General features: G+C 44.6%; 2 protein-coding genes across 3 annotated transcripts in view; one reads left to right on the top strand and one right to left on the bottom strand.

Moving 5' to 3' along the window:
* The window catches only part of Ccdc38 (coiled-coil domain containing 38), a 53,206-nt gene extending 46,167 nt beyond the window's left edge, over positions 1–7,039 (top strand). For both annotated transcript variants that reach the window (XM_040755041.1, XM_021225965.2), the window contains exons 14-16: positions 2,818–3,023; positions 4,494–4,587; positions 5,199–7,039. In XM_040755041.1, the coding sequence (XP_040610975.1) occupies positions 2,818–3,023; positions 4,494–4,587; positions 5,199–5,312 (414 nt within the window). In that variant the 3' untranslated portion in view covers positions 5,313–7,039. The remainder of the gene's footprint in view (positions 1–2,817; positions 3,024–4,493; positions 4,588–5,198) is intronic.
* Snrpf (small nuclear ribonucleoprotein polypeptide F) lies at positions 6,143–12,081 on the bottom strand. Its single transcript, XM_040755042.1, has 4 exons — positions 11,951–12,081; positions 10,126–10,251; positions 6,767–6,831; positions 6,143–6,280 (listed from the first exon to the last, which is right to left on the bottom strand). Exons 1-4 carry the CDS (start codon positions 11,951–11,953, stop codon positions 6,214–6,216), a joined length of 261 nt encoding a protein of 86 aa, XP_040610976.1. The 5' UTR covers positions 11,954–12,081; the 3' UTR covers positions 6,143–6,213.
* Between the last annotated feature and the right edge of the window lie 3,997 nt (positions 12,082–16,078).

Below are 16,078 nucleotides of genomic sequence, written 5' to 3'. Positions count from 1 at the left end.
GACAGGGTTTCTCTGTATTGTTTTGGAGGCTGTCCTGGAACTCACTCTGTAGACCAGGCTGGCCTCGAACTCACAGAGATCCGCCTGCCTCTGCCTCCCGAGTGCTGGGATTAAAGGCGTGCGCCACCAACGCCCAGCTGACTCAGTATTTTTAAAATAAAAATTTAAACTCCAGAATAACATTAGCATTGAAAAACATGTAAATAATAAGTTTACCTCTCAAGGAATTTTCTCAAGTGAACAGTCCCTAGCAGCTCACAGGACTAAAATGAGGAACTAGATACCAGAACTTTGCCCTGGATCTCTATACTTTATAGGTGATCACTGTTCCGATTTCTCACCATCGATTCGCGTTGCTGTTTTGAACTCCGTGGAGACAGAACGGTGGCCTGTGTCTTTTCCTTTCATCATGTTTGTGGGGTTCACCCTCACGGCTTTCGTAGCAGCAGTTAGCGAGCGGCCTCGGGGTGAAATGTTTGCTGCCCGCTGTTCAGTTTGCTGAATGTGGTATCTCTGGTTTTATGTGTGTGAGCAACGAGCTCACAAAGTTCAGTCTACCGGAAAGAAACGGATTAGAAGTATGGACTTGAAGGGACACGTGATGACATCCAGGTGGCTGTCCAGTTTGAAATACTGTCCCACTCACCGTTGACAGGCACCTTATGTTATCCACGTACCCAGCTTTTCTTCCTGCCCGCTGGCCCTGGTGAAGGCTCAGCACCTGCTGCCAAGGCAGCCAATTGGAGCAGCTGCTCCTCCCACAGGGCTGTCTGAGCCTGCCCTCTAGTGGCAGTGTAGGCATTTGCACTGCCCTCTAGTGGCAGTGCCCTCTAGTAGCAGTGTAAGCATTTGCACTGCCCTCTAGTGGCAGTGCCCTCTAGTGGCAGTGTAAGCATTTGCACTGCCCTCTAGTGGCAGTGCCCTCTAGTGGCAGTGTAAGCATTTGCACATCTCCGATGTCACTAGCTGGTCTCAGCCTGGAACCATTTTCCTTGGCCATTTAGCTGCCCAGGACCAGGGACTCTACCTCATTTTCATAAGCTGCCTTCTTTCATCTCCTTAGCTGTTCATGTGTCCTCATCTTGTTTTAAGAAAGTACCTCATCTTGTATTTCCCTCTCCTGTTTGACAAGGGAACGCTAAAAAACAAAAAACACTATGAAGTCACCATCTGTCCATCCCCAACTCTGTGTTCAAGGAGCCTTCAGAAACATCCATCAGAATGAACACTTTCCTATCAGTTTTTCTAGAAACCAGAATACTTTAAATTCCCATGTACATTAGAGTAAGATCTTTTTTCTTCTTTCTTCAAGATAGGATCCTATTGATTGACCCAAACTCATGGCAATCGTCTGTCTCAGCCTAGGCGCTAGGATTATAGACATGAACACACCCTTGGGAATTTTTTTTAATGCCATGTGTTGTCCGCCCTCTTGGTGGGGTTCTTCCACTTTTCCCCTTTCATACTTGTCTGCCTTTCAGCTGTCTCCAAGGTTTCTAAAAAGAGCATGTGGGTCTATAAATAGGAAACAAAGTAAGTGTGGTGGGAACAGACAGACAGACAGACAGGGCTTCATGGTAAATAGGAGTTATGGTTTTCTTTTGTATTGGTTTGTATTTCCCAAGTTTAAAAAGACTGTTCTTTAGTATGAATGGAAACCCCGTAAGTGTTTACAAAATGAGACACTAGGAGCTTTCAATGCACAGGATCTTCAGCACGTGTTAAGCGGCAGATGGGAGCAACAAGCTGTTGGAAGGCCCAGCCCTTGGCTCTAAGTGATAGTGACTGAAGCATTTGTGGTCCCAGGAGGGTCTCCCAGTGGTGGGAGTCACATCGGCCTCAGGTGGGTTTCTCTTGACTGTATGGTGACTGTCATCTTCGTGAGCAGAGGCATGCAATCCTGAGTCAGGAACGCACATGGAAAACGATTTACTTTGCTGAGTAGTTTATTGAGTCCCTCTTGGCGACTATCAGCCAGTCAATGGAGATGAAGGATGATCCCTTACATATCCCGCATTACGTTATCTACCAGCTCAAGAGACTGCAACAGCAAGTAAAACAGCGTGGTGGCGAGGTGCAGGGATTGGTGTGCTTCGGCCCAAACTCTCTTTAGGCTAGAAAACAGCAGTGGCTTCCCCATGGAGAGCTCTAAAATTCAACTCCTAAAATGCTCCGTTTGGACAGCCTAGGGATTTGTTTGCTTGAACACACATTTCTCTGAAAGAATGCACTCATTTATTCAGCAAACATTTATTAAGTGTGTAGCTATGTGTAAGACACTGTTTCAGGTGTGCATGGTGGCAAAAGCAGTAGTCCCTGACCTCTGCCCCCCCCCAAGGGGACTGGGCACGTATGCAAATAACTATCGTGCAGCATGACTTTCAGTGAGTATAACGCAGTAGTAAAAATGGGGGAGGAACATACATTATACCACTGGTGGCACAAAGTGATTTTAAATGTGTATTTTATCTGCTCTCGGAACACTTACAGAATCTGGTACACAGTAAAATGTGAGTCAAATGATATTGTATATATACTTTTGTAGACACACTTGTACATACTGTGTATACTCTAATATAAGCCAAGGTGTCACTATAATAATGATGTGACTATAAATACAACACAAATATTCCCTGCTACATGTTCTCACTGCTCTAACTTTTAAAGAAGCATTTAGGGGGTTGGAGATATTATACTGAATAATAATGACACTTACAGGACTTTTCGTTGTAACACTGTAGAATGGAATTTTGGATTACTGACAGTGAGCCACTGTATAGTGATGGAATGTTTTCTGCTCTCTCTTCTTGAGTTCAGGAAAAGCTGATAGACTCACTTAGTAAAAAGATCAATGAAGTATACAGAGTCTGCATCGGAGATGCTGAGGTTGGCAGCCTGAATGCAGTTCAAAAACTGGTCAAAGTAGAGTCTCGCCTGGTGGAACTCAGTGACCTCATTGAATCTATTCCCAAAGAAAATGTGGAAGCAATTGAAAGGATCAAACAGAAGGAGCGGCGGCAAAAGTAATGACAGTCTCCGCGGCCAGTGGCCACAGCACTGCTAACGATCTCTAGGTGGCAAACATTGTGGCGTGGGATGCAGTGAAGGGTCAACCGATGCCCGCCTTCCCTCCCAGAGGGTTCTTGGGAAATGAATGTGTTGTTACTACAGGTAACAAGCATTCTGAACCTAAGGAGCTGGGAAAACACAGCTCACCAGGGACAGGTGACCTAACTAGGATGGCTGTGGGGAGGGTGTCTCATACTAAGGACACTGCTCAAGGGCTGTCATGGGCAGGGACTGCGCCGTGGGGAAGGGCCTCTCATTAGAAGACCAAGGCAACTTGGTGTATGGAGGGAATGGTTCAGAGCTATTGGATGAGGGTTTCCCCTTGACAACGCTTAGCTGCTACTTGGCCCTTACATAGGACTGTCATCCCTGAAACCTCACCCTTTAACTTCTACAAGTTAAAGATGTTCAGGCATTTTGTTGGTAACTATTATCACTATAAACATTCACATGGGGAATGCTGATGAAGTCACAATATTCATGTTCTAGCAAAGGAAAACAAGGAGAGGCAGATGAGCACTGGCTCCAGGTGTGCCAGGTATGGGCACGGAGCCTGTCTCCTGCCCTTTAGCTACAACTACTGTGAGCTAAAGTCGGGAGCATCTGTCTAGTCTACTTCTTTTCTTTCTTTTTTTGAGGCGGAAGTTGTGATACTTACTTCCTAAGGTTGATGCATCAAATAACCAATGTAAAAACACTGAGCATGTTTGACACATACTAGCCATTAATATTGTTAATATTGTTGATGCAGAGGGATATCATTTCTCTCCATGAAAAAGTGAAGGTGACTCAGGTAGCTCTTTACAGAATATAAAGGCATTTAATCTAAGGGGAAGACGACTCCTGCCAGATGACCTCTTGAGAATTCAATTACAACTTATTGTCAATAGTAACATGCATGCAGTTGTAGTTTCCAAAAGAACTTTTTCTCTGTGGTTTAGATCAGTAGTTCTCAACCTTCCTTATTGTTATGAACCTTTAATATAGCTCACCTTATTTTCATTGCTACTTCGTAACTAATTTTGCTACATTTATGGATTGCAATGTAAATATCTGACATGCAGGTATCTGGCCTATGACCCCTGTGGAAGGGTTGCCTGGCTCCCAGGTTGAGAACCGCTGCACTAGTGCACATTTAAAGAAATTTTAAAGGCAGGCAGGCAGGCGGCTGGGAGCTAAAGGGGCTAAGGTGTAAAGTGCTTCGGTGAGACGGAGGGGGCAAGACACGGCCTTACTTCTGACCTAACTGGGAAGAAGTCCTCCAAAACGGTGAAATTAAACGTCTTAGCAGAGCCCAAATACATCCCAAAGCCTTCATTATAGGAATCCTACACTTTCCATTACCAAACAATACAAATGGGGGAGATGTTTTGCTTTTTATGAATTACAATTTCTAGTAAGATATTCCTCCTCCCCCACAACAGGCTGCGTGAAGAGAAGATGAAAGAGAAGCAAAGACACCAGGAGGAGCGGCTAAAAGCTGCCCTGGAAAGAGCAGTGGCACAGCCCAAGAAGAAGGTTTGTGTTCTGCCACAACAGGTCCCTGTTCAGTCTGAAAGGCCGTGTCCCTTCCGAGGCACATGGGATTCGGATCTATGATCAACAGAATATTGGTGGTCCCTCACCCATACCCCTAAGTTACAAAAATTCGCCTGTAATTGCAAAACAGAAGCAAAGGGAGAGCACCCTCCAGAGAAGTGTGATATATGAATCACAGGTTTCCTTAAACCCTCCTAAAGCAAACTTCCCAAGACCCAACGAGAACACCGATGTTTAAAATGGTTTTCTCAAAATTGGCTTAGCAAAGCAACCTCTTGCAGCCATGGAGGAAAGCCCAGGTACATCACTAACGATGACAACATTAGTGTCCAACAGGGTTTAGACATTAGCCAGCCTGCTCCTTCATGACTCTCTGTAAATCACTCCACTGACACAAAAAGCACTCGCTGTCTTCTGTTATTCCATGGGTGCTCAACTTGCCACGCATGCCGGCCATCTGTTAGGTTATATCTCCTGTAACTTTTACTATTTTGAACCCTTTTAATCATGTAACTATTCAAGTTAATACTGACATAATACATAGTACAATAGAAAAGTTATGCCAAACGAAATTCTTTTTCCTATTTCAGCTGGGAAGACGACTGATCTACCGTTCAAAACCTCCATCTGCTACCAAGCACGAGCTACTTTTAGTCAGTGATACAAGAACAAAATCACAGGAGGAAGAGTATTTTTTTAGTTGAACAGGAGCATGAAGACATTTAATTAGCAAATGTTTTATGTGAATGTTGGCATTCAATGATGTAATACGTTCTAACAAATTCCAGGAAGGCAGACCTTTACCCTGAGGCTTATAGGAGTAGGAATGGCAATTGTTTCTTCTGTTAAAACTATTACTCATTGGTATTATTCCATGAGCTAAGCAATACTGCATTTTAAGTTGTCACATCCAAAGTCAATATACTAACATAATTACATGAATCGTATTTTCTAAAGCAATAAGGAAGTTCATGGCTACAAGTATACATTTTAACAATGTGTACTGTTCTTAGAATAACTGGACAGGTTTATACAGACTATGGTCTTGAATGATGAAACTGGTTATTTCACAGTAAGTTCTCAAATACTTATAAAAAACTTATTAGTGAAAAAACCACACACCTTTAGCCTAAATGTCAGTTTGTATTATGCACTGTCTCCATAATTATTTCAGTTTTCATGTTTTGCCTTAGGTGCAATATGTACATTATTTAATCTTTATTGATATAGAAATAATTAATACTATATATATGTAAGTACTAAGAAAGTATTTAACTTTATGCATGTTACAAGTGGTTTGAAAACCTTAAACACAGCTGCTTTAAGTCTCAGTACAATTACAATGGCTGAAACTCACCTTCAGAAAAATTCTAAAGTATAAACTTATTTATCTTTTGTACAAAAAAACCAGCAGTGGGCTTATAAAAATGAAACTGGGTGGCTTCTAAAGCATTAGTTCTACGAATTATCCGTCAATTATTTCACCATTTGCGCTCTGCATATGAATCTGCATATAAATAGTTCACAAGTCAAGTTGAAAAAAACCCAAATCTTTATTGTATAGAAATACATATATATAAAAAAAAACCCAAAACCCCAAAGATGCTATTCTCTCATTTCCCCATCTTCTTCCTCTTCTTCCACACCTCTGATATAAAGGACATTATTACACCTGTAACAGAAAAATGGTCCGTTTTGATGTTTCACTCAAACCAGACATGATCGTTTAGACTAGATACTAAACTTACAGCTTGCCATCCTCCTGTTGGTGCTATACAGATGTGTTTAAAAGCACACAGCACGTGTTTTTATCATCGTCATCACAATTACACCTCTACAACTTATCAGAATATAGGTGGTTACTCATTAAACACAACAGAAATCCTTAGCAGCTAGACTCAACTAAAATTCAAATCCAAAGTCTGTAACCCAGGACACTGAAACAGGTTATGGCTAAGGACCAGGAAATGTAATCAACAGTAGGAAAACCTGGAGGATGGATGAATTAATCTCCCAACAAATTCGGTAATTTTGAAGGCTTCTAAAGTCTAGATGTAGAGTACTGTTAAGTCCTTTGCTTTTTTTCTTTAAAGTAATCCCCCAACTAAAGGACTAAGCAGATCACCAGTAACTCCTCACACACAAATGCACTTATTACCTTATTAGAACTTCACCCAGATGTCCAGACAATGCACCATCTATGTATTCTTCTGTATTTGCAAGCTTTAGATAAAGAGAAAGATGTTAGTATACCTACTCCCGGTGAGAGCACATTAACTGAGACCACTCTACAACAACTCAGACTGTATCTGTAATTAGTATGTAGAAGATTAGCTTTCTATTACTCTTGTGTATCTGGATCTTCTGTATTCATTAAGACATGCATGGTACAAAACTAATGTATAATAAAGCTTGTTCCAAAGCCGTTAAACCTCCTAGATATTATTTCTAGTGGACATCAAAGTGACTAAAAAAAGCTTCCAATTTGAGTTACAGCTTTTCAATTTTCTGAAAACTCAATCCCAAAGAATCAGACATTAACTTTCTCAGAGCAAAAACATGAATCACATTATTCAAATGTGTGTACAAAAGCTATCACTAAAATAAGATCATGTACTGGGGGAGGAGGTGTCAAGAATGACCTATAGAATTACTTCAGCAAACTTTTCTAATTTTAAATTAAAAATGTTTAGCTGTCACTCTTATAATTAAAAAAAAAAAAAAACACCACCAAAGCCAGAATAAGAGAAGGGCTCCTCCATTAGCAGGTGGTGGGCAAGGAAAGAAAAATAGATGTAGTATAAGGCATTTCAATCCTGCTAGGTGTTTCTTCTCTCTAGGAAACAAAACACCCAGAAAACATGTCACCAAAATCATTTGTGAGACTAGTCATTCTGTAAATAACTGCTACCAGAAGTAATCTATTAAGAGCCACTAATTAAAATTTTTTTTTCTGAGGCAGGGTTTCTTTTTAGTTTTGGGGGCTGTCCTGGAACTGGCTCTTGTAGACCAGGCTGGTCTTGAACTCACAGCGATCCGCCTGCCTCTGCCGTGTGAGTGCTGGGATTAAAGGTAAGCCACTAATTTTATATGTAATTATTTTTGACGCGTCCCGCAACGCTTAGCTGGCTTCTAAATTACAACAATGCCCCCAAGCCTTCACTGCTGCTGAAAAGGCTCTCAGTGCCTACCATTCCAAACCACCACCTCCTCTGGCCTTCTGTGCCCTGGACACACCACGCATGGCCCTGTGCATGAGGTTTGCATCCTCTGCCCATGTCCCCCACATGCTCATGGTCTCTTTAGGGAGGCCAGACCATCTTGTTTATCACTGCATACTCTAGCCCCTTATTTTATGTCCTAATTAACTGTGACATCATCTGCCACCCCTGAAACAAGCTCTAACACAAGGACTTTGATTTGCTCATTGCTATAGTCATAGGAACAAACAGTAAGTCTTAGCGACTGAAGCAACTCAGAGATACATCTTGTAACTCGGGGAAGCTACAAACTAGAAAATCAAGTATTAGGCAGTTTGCCTTTTTTTTTCCAAAAGGGTCTCATGTATTCTCAGACACAGCTTTTGTGAATGACTCAAGAATTACCCTAAACAAGAACTTCTGTATTCTTGTTACCTGGATTTCTGGTTAAGCAATCCACATAAGCAACTTTTAAAACCTGGCCAGAAACTACAACTAAACCAACACACACAAAAAAATAAAAAACAGGCAAAGGTAGCACATGCCTTTATTCTCAACACTTGGAAGGCAGAGCGGGCAAATCTCTGAGTACAAGACCAGCACAGTCTACACAGCAAGTTCCAGGCTAGTCAGGGTTACAAAAGGAAATTTTGTCTCAAAAACTACAAATAAGTAAATACAAAAGTAGGCTAAGGATGTGAATACACATTTCTCCAAAGATGGTAAGCACATGGCTATTAACTCAAGATCATTGGAGAAATGCAAACCAAAAGAATACACCACTTCTAATCCAAGAGAATAGTATTTTATACAAAAAGGGAGAAAAACCTCATAGAAAACAAGTGTCAGTGCACATGTGGGCAAACTTGAACCCTTGGGCAGGTGCTATGCAAAACAGTATGACAGCTACTCCAAAGACATTAAACATGGAAGGAACCAGTACTCCTACTCTTGTGTGTATCCTCAAGAGTTAAAAGCATACTTAAAAAATTACTTGTTTGGGGCTGGAGTTGGATCAGGGGTAAGAACATTTGCTTTTCTTCCAGAGGACCTGAGTTCAATTCCTAGCACCCACATCGTGGCCCATAGCATCTGTAGCCCTGTACCAGGGTGTCCAATGCCTCCTCTCTGTACATACATACATACATGCTGGCAAACATCCACACATAAAACGGAAATGAGTGAACAGGCTGAGAATGAATGAACTCAGTGGTGCACGGCTTGCACAGCACGTATAACCCCAGGTCTGACCACCAGTACTTACGGAACCAATGTGGTCTATGCATACAACGGCATGCTACTGAGTCCTAAGATGCTATAAACCCTGACATTCTATAACACCGGCAAATGCTGAATGAATAATCACACCAGACAAAAGAGCAAAACGCCTGTCTGGAGGCATTCACGGAGAGTTGGTTCCAGAGCCTCTCAGACAGCCAAGGATGTTTGAGCTCTTTATTCAAATAGCCAAACATCTCATATAACCTAATGTCCTAGATCAGGCATAACCCAGTTTGATGTATTACATAAATAGCTGTTATACTATACTGCTTATGGGGTTAACAAAATCTTTTGATCTGAAGTTAGCTGAATCTGTAATCCATCTACATGAGGTGCTGAGAACAGACAAATTCAGAGACAGACAATGCTTACGAGGGACTGGACTGGAGGAGGCAGGTAACGGTGATTTTCTAATGGGTCGAGTTTTCCACTTGTGAATAAAGAAAACATTCTGGAAATGAATAATGATGATAGCCACACAACAATGTGACTGACTGTACTAACTCCACTGAATTATAGCACTAAGTGCTGAAATAGACACATTTTAGGACGTCCTTTACTGCAAGAGAGACTGGCCGAATCATTTACAGGAACTAAGGCACGCTCAATTATCAGTTCCTTCGTTCCAACTGTCTGTCCCATGAAAAATGCTTTCAGTGAACTGCTTTCACACCGTGTCTCTAAAATTCATTAAAACAGCTTAAAAATTCCTCCTAAAACACTCTGTGAAGGAGGAAGTGCTGAGCAGGTTCCTTTCTGTAGTAAACTAGTTTTTCCTTTGGATTGGAAACCAAATGCCAACGCTCTCCTTCCTTTGGCTGCCATAGACGATGACAGGGCTCTGGTCTAATACCGGACTTAGTACCACGAAGTTCATCAGTTTCAGCATCCTCCTTGAAGTATGCGTCAACCCTGAATCCTGCTATGTTTGTCAATGTGATTGTGTGTGTCATCAGAGGAAAACTCTGGAGCCAGGGGAAAGAACAGAGACGGTCTTACCGCTCTTGTAACCACTCTGCACTACTCCCCAACTTACCTGCATGTTCATGTAGCCATCTACAGAGACCAGGTAGCCTTTATATTCCATCCCCCACTTGAGTTTCACCATCACTGGCTTTCCTGTCAGTCCATTGAGGAAAGGCTTGGGATTGAGGGGTAAACTCTGTATAAAAACACAAAACAAAAAAAAAAAACCAGCATTCAGTAATTTTTGCCTAGCTCAGCCTCTACCCTCCACCCTCTACCCAAACATCAATCAAGACTTGATGGCATCTTGATTTGCTGGCACTCTACAACTTGAAGAGTGTCTCCAGTACCCATTTAGTCAACCTCACACTCAACTCACTGAAACAAGATCTAAGTCATGAAATTAAACCCTGACCACCAGGGAGGGAGGGAGGGAGGGAGGGTGTGTCTCGAGTTTGGTCCCAAGCACTGCTGAAACAATAAGAACCCTGAATCACTACCCACTACTCTAAAGAAATAAAGGTCATGGCCTGAGATGATCTCTGCAGGCCCAAGAAATCAATTCGGTGAGCGTGCCAAACACAACGCTACAGAAAGATGCAGAGGGCAGACCACAGTTGGCAGACTTTCACTGTGGGAGGCAGGGCTGGGTCTCCATTTTTTTTTCTTTTTCTTTTTTTTGGTTTTACGAGACAGGGTTTCTCTGTTTGGGAGGCTGTCGGTCCAGCCTGGCCTCGAACTCACAGAGATCCGCCTGCCTCTGCCTCCCGAGTGCTGGGATTAAAGGCGTGCGCCACCAACGCCCGGCTCCATTTTTTTTCTTAATCATGAGTGCCTTTTAATGCAACCATACCAAGCTTTCTCTGCAAAAGCAACATTCCCTTGAAATTCAGGGGACAGGACCCCCCCCCACACACACACCAATCTACTCATCCATCACTCCAAAGAGAATAAGAAACTTGGCTACTAAACTCCAAGAAGGGGTGATCTTGGGGGACACTGTCTATAATTTATCATCCACACAGCAACTACTATTTTCAAGGCATCTATCAAGAAGCCATGTTAATAGCTTACAAATGCTCCAATGGTCTCCTGCTGCACTTGAGGTAGACAAACTTCCTAACGGGTGTTGAGAGACCTGGAAACCGAACCCGGGTGTTGTGCAAGCGCCAAGCGTGCTCCCCACCGCGGAGTCAACCCTCCAGCACGTGTGAGCGCGCGAAGGCGTCCCAGTCTTATTTCCGAACCACTATTCTGGCAATTCCACGCCCGTCCATTTCAACTAGCCAGGTTGCTTTCTAGTTAGGGCTCACGTGTGTAACCCTCGTTCGCCTGCTCTTTCTGTCACTTGGCTTTCCGGTTAAATGGCACCTTTTTGGAAAGGGGAGCTCCTCCACAGCGCCCTGAGAGAGGGGTGCTCCTCCACAGCGCCCTGCGAGGCACTCACCACTACTTTAATTGTTTGCTTCTGTTGTCATTTGCCCGCTGCCTGCCCGCCGCCCCTGAGAAAGCGCAAGTCTGCATCTGTCTCTGCACCCCCTACTCCCCGCGCCCGGGGAGGAAGCGAGCGCAAGGGGAGCCCGGGCCGTCTGTCCCGGAGGACAATGAGCTGGGGCTGTCCGCCTCAGGGAAGGACGGAAGCACTCCGTGGGGCGTGTTGAGCAGAGAGCGAACGCTCGCCTCAGCTCACCGCTTCCCAGGTAAGGCTGCAACAAGCTCAGGCTCCGAGCCGAGCGCGCGCTGCGGCGCCGCCCCACACAGCCCCCGTGCGCGGGAGAAGGAGCGGGCGAGCGAGCGAGCGGCCGGCGCTTCCTGCGGATGAATGGGAGGCGCTGCAGGCGGCTGGCCCCGCGCGGCCGCCCGTCCCCTCACCCCGCAGGGCTCGTCCTCCTTACCATCGCGAACACCGCGAGCGCCGCACCCCGCTAGCCGCCGACCTCGCCGCTGCAAGCCCCTCGTGACCCGAGCAGCCGCCGCCGAGCCGAGCCGCTCGACGCTAAGAGAAATGGCCGCCAAAACGGAAGCGTCACCTTTCACCTCCCGCCTCGTTCTCTCGGCTCCTGTGATTGGACCCAAAGACGCGCTTGCTGATTGGAGGAGATGGCGGGCGCTGTCTCCTGGCAACCAGCGTGCCCGGCCCCTCCGCCAGGTATGAAGTGGGGGCAGCTGAACCACCCGGGTTTCTCTGCTTCTCCCTCGAAAGCAGACGCGGTTTTGGGGTTGGTTTTTTGGTTTGTTTGTTTTTCTGTTTTTTATTTTTGTAATGCAGGTTTACTGTGTCCTTCAGCTGAATGACTTCGGGTTCTGGAGGTCCCTGGTCATGCTGCCCCAGATCCAGTCCGCGGAAAGCGCCCTGGCATGGTCCCCCTCGATGCCAGTGCACTCTAGTCTAGAATGCCCGCTCGCCGGCTTTTAGCGGAAGCCAGGGAAGGCACTGCGTGAGCGCCCAAGTGAAAAGCTCCGAAGTGGGTCAGTACAACACTGAGACCAGGTCAAGTCGGGTCTGGATACTGTGTGGGTGCCTCTGCCGCGCGACTGCTAAGCAGACCCAGAACCAGAGGCCAGGAGCGGTCCCTTTACGTGTGTTTGCCAGTAAGGGTGCAGGGAACTGACCCATCGCGGGTTCATCGCTATGACGGAAAGATACCGAATCCCGCTAGATGTTCCCATAACCTCAATGCTTCAGATATCGGTCCTCTTGTGATATGAAACCCGTGTAAAAAGAGCACTTTTTTTCGGGAAATCTAACCCTATATGAACCTGAAATTTGTTTTGCATGGATTTCCCAAGTAACTCAAGATTTCAGACTTGGCCTAGACCTAAAGACTGTCAGTTACATTTTTTAAATATGCTGACACATGCTGGAGTGTTGGCTCTGCGGTGGAGAGCGCTTCTCACTACTGTAGAAGACCTGGGTTCGATTCCCAGTACCCACATGGTGATTCACAACTGTCCAAAGTTTCAGTTCCAGGAGATTCATCTCCCTTTTTTGACTTCTGTGGGCACCAGACACACGTGTGGTGTGCATACATATATGCAAAATAAGATTTAAAGACAAATCTAAAAAATAAGAAAAAGTATGCTGATTGTCTTAGAGGGATACATTCTGAGCAGAGAGCAATCTTAGCCCTGACTTTTACGTGGTAATAGTTACTGGTCCTATTAATACACTCTAATTATTAAGTCTGAGTTGACAAATCCGTAAGTCTTAAACTCAGAACCCTGGAGATACTTAGTCTAACTTCTAATTTAATTCTGAAGGTGATGGAATACTGGGAATTAGACTCATAACAGATTCGTGTTAGTATTTTTCTCAGTCCATTAAGCTATCTGCTGTCATCTGCAAAGGACTTCGAGTGCCTGGTAAAACACAAGAAGTGGGGGCTGGAGAGATGGCTCAGAGGTTAAGAGCAGTGACTGCTCTTCCAGGGGTCCTGAGTTCAATTCCCAGCAACCACATGGTGGCTCACAACCATCTACAATTCCATCTGTTGTCCTCTTCTGGCATGTAGGCAGAACACTGTATATGTAATAAATAAATAAATCTTTAAAAAAAACACACACAAGAAGTAAGTAACGAAAGCAGTGGTTCTCACGCTGTGGGTCGTGCTCCCTGGGGGGTCGAGTGACCTTCTCACAGGGGTCACCTAAGGCCATTGGAGAACACAGGTATCTACATTATAATACATAGCAGTAGCAAAATTAGTTATAAAGTAACAATGAAAATAATCTTATGGTCTGGGGTCACCACAACATGAGGGGTCACAGCATTAGGAAGGTTGAGAACCACCGCTCTAAAGAAACATTTAAATGAGAAGAACACTTCACTGACAGGCAGATTCCCAGGGTGGTGAACGAGGCGGAAAGGCAGGAGGAGGAAGGAGACCCAAACGCTAGGGTTTATGCTCATAAGCCTGCCATTGCTTCTTCAATGAGACAAAACTGGTTGCTTAATCTTATGGGACCATATCTGTAGCGGCTTTGTGGAAATGTGAGTTGGAGAACATCAGAGAGGGAGGGAGGGAGAGGGAAAGAGAGACAGAGAGAGAGAGAGAGAGACAGTGAAACAGAGAGAGAGAGAGAGAGACAGAGAGAGACAGAGAGAGACAGAGAGAGAGATTGATTGGTGGGTTCTGCCTGTCAGTCAGCCCCCTCCTGTCTCCTAGCGCCCCATGGAGAGTTCCCACCTTCCTCACTGAGGTGAAGATGAGAAAATCGGCAGATCTGCGGTCTCACAGTTAACAGGAGTGTGGATGTGGCAGAGGGAACCTCCAGTGCCAGTTCCAGGGGAGGGAACTTGAGACCGCACTGTCACAGCAGAGGCGGCAGCTGTCCCCTGTAGCCAAGATCTTGGAGACAGATGAACCCGAGAAGATCTGAGTTGACACACAAGTGTGTTTATATGTGAAGGTTATAGAAAAAGGGATCAGAACAAGACTCTAGAATCGTGGCGATAAGCTACTTAATAGATGTGTGACTGCTGACATGGCCCTCCACCTGTGCTACCAAATACCTTTAAAACGCGGGAAAGGCTGCTTTTGGCTCATGACTTTCAGGGTCTCCGTCCACAGCTGGCTTGTTCCATCACTCCAGGCCTGTAGCAAGGCAGAACTTCATGGTGCCAAGAGTGCACAGTGAAAGACCCTGCTCACCCCATGCCAGCCATGAAACGGATAAAGACGGTGTTAGGAACAAAATAGACCCTTCAAAGGCATCTGTGTCCCCAAGGATATACTTCATGTGCCTGGGCCCTTGACCTGCATGATTACAAATGCCACCTCAAGTAGCAGCTTCCCACACGCGACTCAAGTGCTGGGATGCCACACTGGGCTGGGCTGCCTCCTGAGAGCCCATTCAGCTGTGAGCTCACCAGTGGCTGGTCTGTTGGTAAGGGGAGCACCCTTGTAATCCAATTACCTCTCCATAGCGCCACCAGCTGGTGTATGTGTGTTAGTACTGATTCGAGCCATTTACGAGTTTGAGGAGTAGCTCATGGTTTTGACTTTCATTTCCCCAATGACTAATGCCAATAAACATCTTTTCTCATGTTTGCTGGCCACTTAAAATTGTTGAAGAAATACCCACTCAAGTATTGCATACATCTTTGTATGTTGTATCTTTGGAACCCTTAAAGATATTGGTTAATAAACTAAAAATTAAGCCAGGTGGTGGTGGTACATGCCTTTAATCTCAGCACTCAGGAGGCAGAGGCAGGCTGATATCTGTGAGTTCGAGACCAGCCTGGTCTACAGAGTGAGTTCTAGGACAGCCAGGGCTATCCAGAGAAACCCTGTCTCAAAAGAATTTTTTAAAAAACTAAAAATTAAAAATGAGACCTCATGGTTGCATTTTCTTCACTTACACTGTGAAAGGTTTAGACTAGATCACAGTTCAATCTCATTGCTATTATTTTGAACCAGGTAATATTTATTGATTGATTGTGTATATGTGTGTGTTATGGGTGTAGGTACATATGTATATGGGTTCAGAGCACACGTGTGCAGACAGGAAGAGCTCATTTGGGAATTCTCTTTCGCTCTCCACCTATTCCTTTGAAACCGGGTTTCTCTCTGAGCCTGGAGCTAGACTAGGAGCCAGCAAGCTGCAGGGGCCTCCAGTCACCACAGCCCTGGGCTTCAGGCATGGGCAGTCATACCTGACTTTTCACATGGATGCTGGAGATTTGTGGTGAGGCATCCCAATCCCTCCCAGATGACTCTTACTGCCGCTATTGTTTTGCGCACTGTCTCTAGCAAACACCAGTAGCAATTTCTTTCCCTCTTGTAAAAAAACAAAAATGCCAGATGTTCCCTAGGAGATTCCATTGTCCCAATTTGCAAACCACTGGAGATTGCTCATAAATAAAGACCCTGGGCCCGAATCACTTTGCTGGTAGTATTGCAATTTTGAAACTATTTTCATTATTAGTCAAAAAGCTGGCATACTGCATGTTTATTTTAATAGAGATTGTGTACACCCAGAATGCATCTTTGCTTTTTATTAGAATAACATGGATTTGAAAT

Source organism: Mesocricetus auratus, unplaced genomic scaffold (assembly GCF_017639785.1).
Source record: "Mesocricetus auratus isolate SY011 unplaced genomic scaffold, BCM_Maur_2.0 Super-Scaffold_100011, whole genome shotgun sequence".
In the NCBI taxonomy this organism is placed as follows: domain Eukaryota; kingdom Metazoa; phylum Chordata; class Mammalia; order Rodentia; family Cricetidae; genus Mesocricetus; species Mesocricetus auratus.
This window is presented reverse-complemented; position numbering and strand designations above follow the sequence as displayed.

Excerpts from the sequence above, each read along its gene's own strand:
- Snrpf (XM_040755042.1), bottom strand. Across the intron at positions 6,832-10,125 it reads ATGGCTACATGAACATGCAG|CTTGCAAATACAGAAGAATA; the intron begins GTAAGTTGGGGA and ends CTTTATCTAAAG. Across the intron at positions 6,281-6,766 it reads CTGGGTGAAGTTCTAATAAG|GTGTAATAATGTCCTTTATA; the intron begins GTAATAAGTGCA and ends TTTCTGTTACAG.